This window comes from Rhea americana, unplaced genomic scaffold (assembly GCF_003343005.1).
Source record: "Rhea americana isolate MKP2758 unplaced genomic scaffold, rheAme1 scaffold_568, whole genome shotgun sequence".
NCBI classification, from domain to species: Eukaryota; Metazoa; Chordata; class Aves; order Rheiformes; family Rheidae; genus Rhea; species Rhea americana.
In genome coordinates, this window is record NW_028186721.1 from 91,174 (window position 1) to 99,704 (window position 8,531).

General features: G+C 56.3%; 1 protein-coding gene across 1 annotated transcript in view; it reads right to left on the reverse strand.

Moving 5' to 3' along the window:
- Positions 1-250: 250 nt before the first annotated feature.
- The window catches only part of PSMF1 (proteasome inhibitor subunit 1), a 13,470-nt gene continuing 5,189 nt past the window's right edge, over positions 251-8,531 (reverse strand). The window contains exons 3-8 of the mRNA XM_085319012.1: positions 7,497-7,691; positions 6,783-6,865; positions 5,705-5,890; positions 4,051-4,104; positions 1,842-2,000; positions 251-1,693 (exon numbers count right to left, since the gene is read on the reverse strand). Of these exons, the coding sequence (XP_085175138.1) occupies positions 1,642-1,693; positions 1,842-2,000; positions 4,051-4,104; positions 5,705-5,890; positions 6,783-6,865; positions 7,497-7,691 (729 nt within the window). The 3' untranslated portion in view covers positions 251-1,641. The remainder of the gene's footprint in view (positions 1,694-1,841; positions 2,001-4,050; positions 4,105-5,704; positions 5,891-6,782; positions 6,866-7,496; positions 7,692-8,531) is intronic.

Genomic DNA, 8,531 nt, shown 5'->3' on the forward strand with positions numbered 1-8,531 from the left:
GCGATACCCCGGAGAGCCAATTACTGCAAGCAGCATAGCCAGAGCCAAAGCCRCGCTGCTCTCGACTTCATTTTCTTAAAACAGTCACAGTGTCCTGGGAAAGTGCTGCAGCTCCGGGGACGGTACCAGGCTGGTGCACAGCGTGGCTCCTCCGCGCAGGAGAGGGCGCGAGCAGCTGGGGCAGAGCAGGCCGGGAGCAGCGCTCCCAGCGCGGGAGCACGCGGGGCCACCCCCACCAAGCACCAACACAACACGTTATCAGGTTTTTATTTTAAACTCATGAACATCCTTCAAAAAAAAAATCAAAGCATAAGAAGAAAAAACAACATGACCCCCTGACAAAACAGACAAGTCGCAGCCCCCAAATCCACTGACGCTAGGGGAGCCGCAGGAAAGGGAGGGGGCTCAGAAAGAGCTTAGGAGCCTGGGCCGTGCAAAGCTCATCCCTTCCCTCCAGCCGCCCGGGAGGCTCCGGCCTCACCACGCCGCCTCCACGCCGTTTGGCTCACGGCAGCGTGAATCCGGCTAGGCACAGCCTGGAGGGGAGAACGACCCTAGCAGACGTCAGCCTTGTGCAGTGGGACTAATTGCAGGGACGCACATTCCTATAAACCCCTTTGGCAAAGCCCAGGGAAGCAAATCCCATGGCAGAGCGATCCCTCTCTGTGTGTCGCCAGAATGGCCCCGCATCTGCACTGGGCTCAGCTCTGCCGAGCGACTCGGCCCAGCCAAGTCCAGGGAGCCAACACCAGACACAGCAGGTCACACGGGTACCGAGCCCCCTCTCCTGCCCCGGCCTCGCCACGGTGCCGATGGCCATCCCTTGCCCCACTGCCTGCCTGTGGGGTTTTGCTCGTGCCCCTGGGGATAGAAGAAAACAGGACTGCAGGGGAGAGAAGGTGCAAGGTGGGGCCAGGAATTACGTACGTCTCTTGTATCTCCTCTCACGTAAATTTAAGGCTTTGCTGTTGGTTCCCTTTAAACGCAGTGGCCACAGGAGCCATGGGCACAGCCACACTGATCTCGGCCACTGCTGGGGGTCTGCCCACGGCCACCCCACAGGAGGGGCTGCCAGCCCTTCCTGCTGGTCAGCCCTTCGCTTGGCTCAGTGGAAGGGCTGAGAGGGATAAGGAACAGGAGGGAAACCATCTCTGGGCGAGGAGCCCATTCGGGCTGCTACCCTCAGCAAAGCTACTGCAGCTCCTCAGCACGGGAGCAGCAAGAGGGCAGCTCTATCCTTAGCAACAACCACTCGCATAAACCCCACGGCAAAAGCGGTGCCACCCTGGAGAGGCAGAGGAGGAAACCTCCAAACGACCTGGGCAGCTCTCAGAGCACTGCTCCGCACCCCCCACTGCTGTCTCGTGCACGGCAAGCACATTTCTGCCAAGTGCAAAYGGCTGGGGATCTTCAGAGTAGTATGAAAAGAAACAAGATAAACCTACTGTTTCCTCTTCTGTTCAACACATACRGAAACCTTTATAGCTGGTCAGAAACACGGGTCACCCCGTTTAGGGAGAGGAAAAATGCTGTTGGAAAGATTGAWGTCCACCAAACGGGTGAGCGACGGCATGAAGGTACTTCTGCTTCTCAGGAAATTTTTCTCACTGAAGCCACCTRAGAAACCTTGTGCCAGACTCCTCACATGAACATGTCCTCATAGCCTGGAGGGGGAAGGTGGTCTGGATTTGGCCTGGAAAGGAATTAAGAGCACACTTAAATCAGGAGGGAGAGCTCAGTCCCTCAGCAACAGGGATGAGCAAGGAGATTCAGGGCTAGACTGTGAAGAGCAGGCTGTTGCCCTCACCGCAGGGGCTACGCAGGCATGCTCAAACACCTACCCAGAYGTGTTGGCCCCTAATGGACCAAAGGGGTCGAATCTGGCACCTGGTGGAACTGCTCCTGGGGGAAGCCGGCTTGGGAGACCTGAAGATGGGTCTAGGCCAGGCCGTGGGAACCCAGATCTGAGAGGATCAGCAATCATTCCTCCACCTCGACCTCTGGGGAGGAGAAAGGCAGAGATCAGGATCAGACTGGCACTGGTGAAAGAGGAGCAAAGAGCCACCTTGGTCCAGACCCTGCTGCAGGAATGCTGGTCAGCAGGAATCTAGGGTTAAATCGAGACACGTCACACAGAGCACGTGGGAAGGAATGCACATCTAGCACATCGCAACACGTGCCAGGACAACTCAGCAAGACGAGCACGTGGCTGAAGACAAAGAACCCTTCACGAGTGYGAAGGAGTGCTGGGGCACAGCAGGTCCCCGTCCTCATGGTGGCTGCTGTCTGCCGCAGGAGGCAACCCAAACACATTACACCCTGCTCCCAGCGCGGGTTATCACAGCCCTGCAGACCTGCCCGCAGCATAYGGTCACAGGCCAAGATGTGCATCACGGCTCAACATCACGCTCAACGTTGTGCCAAGGTGGGAGCCCTATGGCTATAGCATGCAGGCCCAAGCCAGGGCACCATCACATCAGCAAACACCAAAGTCTAGCTGGAAACACGCACAGGAAAACAGCAGCCCTCCACTTCAACTGCCCAACTTGCTTTCCACCGTGCCAATGACAAAACAGACACCCAGGTTTCCTCAGTTGCTGAGAGAACGGGCTGGAACAGCAACTTCCTTCTTCCTCCGGTTCCTGCAAGGAGCTGCCCTGATTTAGGGGATCAGCAATAGCTGGGCAAGTTCCCTGGGTGGCTGCTGACTGCTCCAGGGGAACTGTGGCTCGTAATGCTGCCTCCTCTCTCTGCTCTCCCCGGGCGAGTGTTACATCCTGCCCCGGCACAGTGTTGCAAGAGCTCGCAGACCCAGCCGAGGTTCCCACAACCTTTCCAAAGAACTGCCTGGAAATCATTTGCTGGTCGCGGCGGCTCCYTGGAGCTGCCCCATGCTGCGAGTGCCATTCTTCATGGTCAACTTTGGACAAGCTGGGCTGGAGCCTCTGGACACCGCTACCATCATGCAAGTCATTAACAGCTGTGCTAATGAGTTCCATTACGCCAGGCTGACTGCCCAAAATGCCCCAGGACAACCCAGCCTACGAGCATACGCCTGGGAGTCTGYGTCTCCAGCCCCAGCTCTGGCAGGTGTAAGCGCACAAATCTGCTTCCATTTACAATCTTTTTTTCTCCTTTACAGAGAAACTTGTGATGAAGAGCTGGAGGCAGTGAGAGAAAAAGGGTTCCCTCAAACTGAAACTCCTCTCCCTATGCTATCAGGTTTCCTTCCAGCCACCCAGGCTCCAGGCCTCTTGTTCCAGCAGGGTAGGACATTTGTAGCTGGCCCTTTTCTAGCCAAACCCTCGGAGAACTATCTTGCAAGAGGGAAAAAATGCAATCCTCATAGGACAGTGGTTCCAAGCAGGATTCCCATGGGCCGCAGGATGCTCTGCAATGATTCCAAGAGCTGGTTTTCCTCTGACTATGTGCTTTTAATGAGATTGGAAAATGACAGGTTCTCCTTCCCCAACCAAACCAAAGACCCAGAGAGAGAGATGTGCGTAGAGCCGCCCTCCAAACAGCCCTGCCTTTTCCTAGGCTCCCTGCTCTCAAGTGCTTCAGACAACCTGGAGGTTCACAACCAAGACTTGAGAATCTGTGGGCTCAGATTTAAGCCTCCCCTTCTACAGACTGCTGGGCTGCAGACATATAGCAGCTGGTAACATTTTATATTAGAGGCTTACATTCACTTAAYGATGTATTCAGCTTTGATTGACTGAAGGAATTACTGCATTTTAAATGAATACAAGCTGATTATTAAACAGACACAGATTTCAACCTATCATCTATGCAAGAGACAGATCTTATTACGATATTAGAATCATATTGAGGTTTAGCAACTGTCARTTGGTCCCTTGCAATTTACACAGAGTAACTGTCTCATTAGAGTCTGCACTTGGAGAAGTTTCACAGGATGCCTGACCCGARCAGATTTCAGCTGCTGCACAGAAGGTCCCGAGCCACCTCCCCCCCGCCCCACGCGGCAAGGGCAGAGCAGGGACATGCTCCCCAGGCACTCAAAGCACCACTTCTCTCAGCCAAACTCACCCAAAAGGATCCAGGTCTTCCCCACCAACAGCAAAGGGGTCCATGGGAGAAGGCCTGAAACACAAGGCAGTGAGTGAGACTTTGGCCAAGGGGAGAGAGAAGTCACAAGAAGCTAGAAGAAAGGAGCACGCAAACATTGACAAGGCAGTGCAGCCAGCCACAGCCAGTGTACAYGCTGTGGGTGCTTTTTGTGGAAAAGAGCACTGGCTTCACAGTGCAGCCCACACTGCAGATCCAAGGGACTCTGGGTGACAAGAGAGCTCCTGAGTGAAAGGGATGGCATTAGGAGAACCTACTCCGTGTCTAGGACATGGTATTCTCTGCTCTGGGGTGCAGCTGGGTGTGGACACCAATGTGGGTGGCAGGCTTGCAGGAAGCTTGCTGAGATGAAGGGTGCCCTACTGTTCTCACTGCTCTAAGTGGGAGCTATCGGTGGATGATGGCAGTTTCCATGCCAGCAGCTCCCCAAGCAGTGCTGGGCTAGGCCAAGCTCTCCACCATGTCCCAGCCAGCTACACAAGGACAGCYGTGCTTCCAGGAGTGCAAGGACATYGAGGTGGGGAGTCTGCAGCCAGTTGTCATGTCTCGCCAATAGTACGTGCCAATGACACGGTTTCAGAGCCAGGCCTAGCCCCAGCCTGTCTGCCCACAGGCGTGCCAGGCCTCCCTGGGGAGCACCTGGCACCCTGAGCAGCCCTGAGCACTGCTGAACAGCAAGGGTGTTAAAGGAACATGTGGTGACATGCAAGACAGAAKCCATGGCCAGTGCCCCAAAGATGCAGAGCTACTGTGGTACCTCTGACTTCTAGCGAAAGGGGATTAGAGCTTCAGGGAACCTGCCTGCCAAGTATGAGGTATGGCTGGGCACAAAGGGACCAGGGATAGCAAAGTGATGTTCCACGTCCCCTTGCCTCAGCTTTGCCAGCAAAGGGTTTCAAAGGGGATGCAGGGCCATAGGAGCAAGAAGAGGTCTCTGTTCCCTGGCATCAGGCAGCACACCTGCTGGGTCTTATCCCAAGCTCCAACCAGGGGGATGGTGCTGAGAAGGCAGCTCTACCTGCCTCAGTGAGGAGCCCACAGCAATGTGTGAAGATAAGGCAGAGCTCTGCACCCACCCCAGCCCCTCTACACTGCTGTGAGCACAGTCCCTACAGCTCTGCCAGAGCCCAAAGCCCGAGCTGACACTTGGAGCCCTCGTTTCCCTCCTGGAGACTGCTCAGCCCTATGACAGCGCTGCCCTTCCCACTGCCATCCTTTCTCTGCCAGCTGCCAGAGCCCTGATGGTCCCTCAGCCAGTCCTAAGCAGGGCCTCTCTCCTTCCATCCCATACCTTCCTCCCAGCCTTGCACTCTGCCCTGTCCCTCCTGGATTGGTAGGTCTCCAGCTAAATCCCCACACTGTGCCGAAGGTGAGTCAAACCAACAGTCCTTCGAGGCCTTCCCTCAAAAGACAGCTTAAAATTAAAGCAAAGCAGGTGGCCAATGAGCCTGGAACTGGCAGGGAAAGTATGGATCCCCTTCACTCCCCATCCTGCATGCAAGGACGTGCAAGACAGGGATCTCCAGAAGGGAGGGAGCAGACATGGTGTTTAGAGAGACCAGGACCACATCTCCTCTAATGGAGGACTGTGAATAGCTGCTCACTCTTTACTCACCAGGATGGCTCTCTCGCACCTGCTGGCTGCCGGGGAGGGACCCTGAGAGGGTCATAGTCCCGAGGGAAGGTAGGATCCTTCTTCTCAGCCTGAGGCTCCTTTTTGGCCTTTTCTGTGGGGGGCCCAAAGGGAGCAATGATACCTGAAGCAATTCTCGTCTTCAGCTCCTCGATGTTCTTGTACACTCTGCAGGAAGGAGAAGAGAGACTGTGGGCTGGCGAGGCCACACGACCCATGGCTGCAAGGGTGCTGACCATGAGGAGCTTTGAGAGGGGTTGCAAGGGGATGGATGCATGCAAAATGTCTCTGATACATGCATACCRTGTCCCAGCTGGCAGCATGGAGGGGACAGGAAGGGAAGAGGAAGAGCATGCAGTGGCACCAAGACCCATTCAAGAGGGCAAAGTGCCATCCAGCCCAGGGGGACCCCTTGTGCTGTGGTCACAGCCCAGTCAAGTCTGCTTTGGAGGAAAGGACATGGCACTGTACCTTGCTTCCCTGMGGACTGTCTGGTGTCTTTAAAGGCTGCTATCCATCCTGCAGCACCCCCCCTCAGCAGAAGGGCACAGCACCATCCCCCCTACCCAGCTGCCCAGTACTAGGAACTAGCTATCTGCCATGTTGTCACTGTGAACACAGGCAGGAAGCAACCACCAGGTTCAAAAAGGACAAGGGAGAGGGAAGAAATGGGCAGACAGGCTGGCATGCCGTCTGGACCGTGCTGTCTGTGACTGCTGGAAGCTGTCATCACCCTCAGGCAGTGTTCACCCAGCATGGACAGGCAGTCAGTGCTCTGGAAACAGAAGTGCTGGGCTGGCCAGGACCTGTTCCCAGGAGAACAGCTCACCCTTGGGCTCTGACCCAAAAGACTACAGACCCCTAAATCGCTTTCCTGYCAACAGCTCAGAGGTGAGGAGGGAAAGCAGGCTGCTTTTCAGGGCTGGCTGACATGCCCTTGGCTTTGCACTGGAGAAGAGTCCTCCAGCCTCTTCCTAATATGCCTCTGTTCCCACCTGTCCTGTCTCCCCGTGCCAATGGGACATTTTCTCCTGCATAAAATGCTGGGGATGGAGATTACTTGTGGAAATCGTCCAGGTGCTCTGGGTTGATGTAATCAGCCACCGTCAAGGTCACATCTGCCACCTTCTGAGTGCTGCGATCCTACAAAGGACAGGTGAAACACAGAGTCAGCAGCCAGGCAGAATCGGGACTGAGGGAGGGAGCCGACCACAGGTGAGGTGCTGGGACACACAAGGAATGGGGCTCGCCTGATGCCTGCCCACATCACTCTGCAGCGCCTGAATCCCCAAGAGCAAACAAACTCCAGTGTCCAGTGAGGCTCTTCCTGCTGGCTCCCCCAGCCTGGGCTGTAAAGGGTCAAAGACAGAARTCCTGTGGCCATGGCATTGGGTAGGTGCTCAGCAGGGACAGGGCAAGCAAGCTGAAAACACATCCTGACCTGGAAAAGGGACACAAAAGGGGCAGCTGCTGGGCCAGCGTGTGCAAAGCAAATTGCATCCCCTTCTTGATGCAGCAGACACTTGAGCAGTCACATGTGCCATCACACAGGTCTGCAGATCATAACTTACTGCTTTACAGCCACTGGGTCTGCCCCAGGCAAACTCTGCATCCGGGACAAACGAGGAATAAATGCTGCTGCGAGGTCTAACAAGTAGACACAAAACATCAAAAAATGGGCCCTGCTGCTCTTTGCCCCCAGGACATTTCGGATGACAGTGACTGCTGCTCCGAGAGGACCACAATGCCTGCAGGGATCAGCCCTGATGCTCACCATGACATTGAGGATCATGCTGTCTTCCACCATGATTGCCTTCAGCAGCAGCTCACGGGAATCATCCATGGATTTGTACCGCAGCGTATACAGCTCCTTGTTGGCCTGCCAGCCGTCTGGCAGTAGTTCTGACTTCCTTTCATCAGGACCTGGCTGCAAGAAGGCAGACACGCTGCTGAGACCCTGACCACCAGCCTAAATCGCTGCAGGGCCAGAGAAACCTGTCCTGSCCGTGCGCAGAGATCTGGGAAGAGATCTAGGTCTACTGCAGGGATCCCTCCAAATCTCCCAAGGGTTTAACTGCTGGCGTAGGGCCCAGCTGCCAGTGCACAGGGCCTGCCCTCCTGCCTCCCATGGGATCGCTGCGCTGGAGCAGGAGGRGACACAACCACGGTTTGCCAGCTGGGAAGACACAGACAGGGTGAYGACGCTCTTTGCTGCCTGGCACCTATCGACCCCCCCAGCACGGGATGCTGCTGCCCTGGGAGAGGTCACCCCAGGCACGCAGCCCCGGGGTGGTGGCTGCCAGAGGGGGTATTGCCGTGGGCTGTCCCCTCCCTGGCCACCTGAGTGTTTCTCAGCTGGGACAGCGCCCTGGCCACTGCCTGTCCCCAGCCCCACACTGGGTCTCCCCAGCATGGGACCCTCCCCCCCCAGCATCACACCAGMCCCCCAACCCAGGGACCCCCCTTGCAATGAGGGCTCCTTCTAACAGTAGTCCACTGGGACCCCCCCACAAAGAACTGAGATCCTCTTTCAGCAGAAGATCCCCCCCAAACACTATGTCCCTCCCTATGAGCACCAGGTCCTCCTCAAGCACTGAGACCCCTCCCAAACACCAAGGCCCCCCAGAGAGCACTGGCACCCTCCAAGCACTGGGACTCCCCCCCGCCCCGAGCACCGGGACACCCTCATCACCGCACCGTCCCCCTTCCTGGTACCGCACTAGGGCCCCCAATACCACCCACCTGCAGCACCGGGACCCCCCAAACTSAGACACCTCCCCACACTGGATCCCCCTCCCAGCACTGGGAC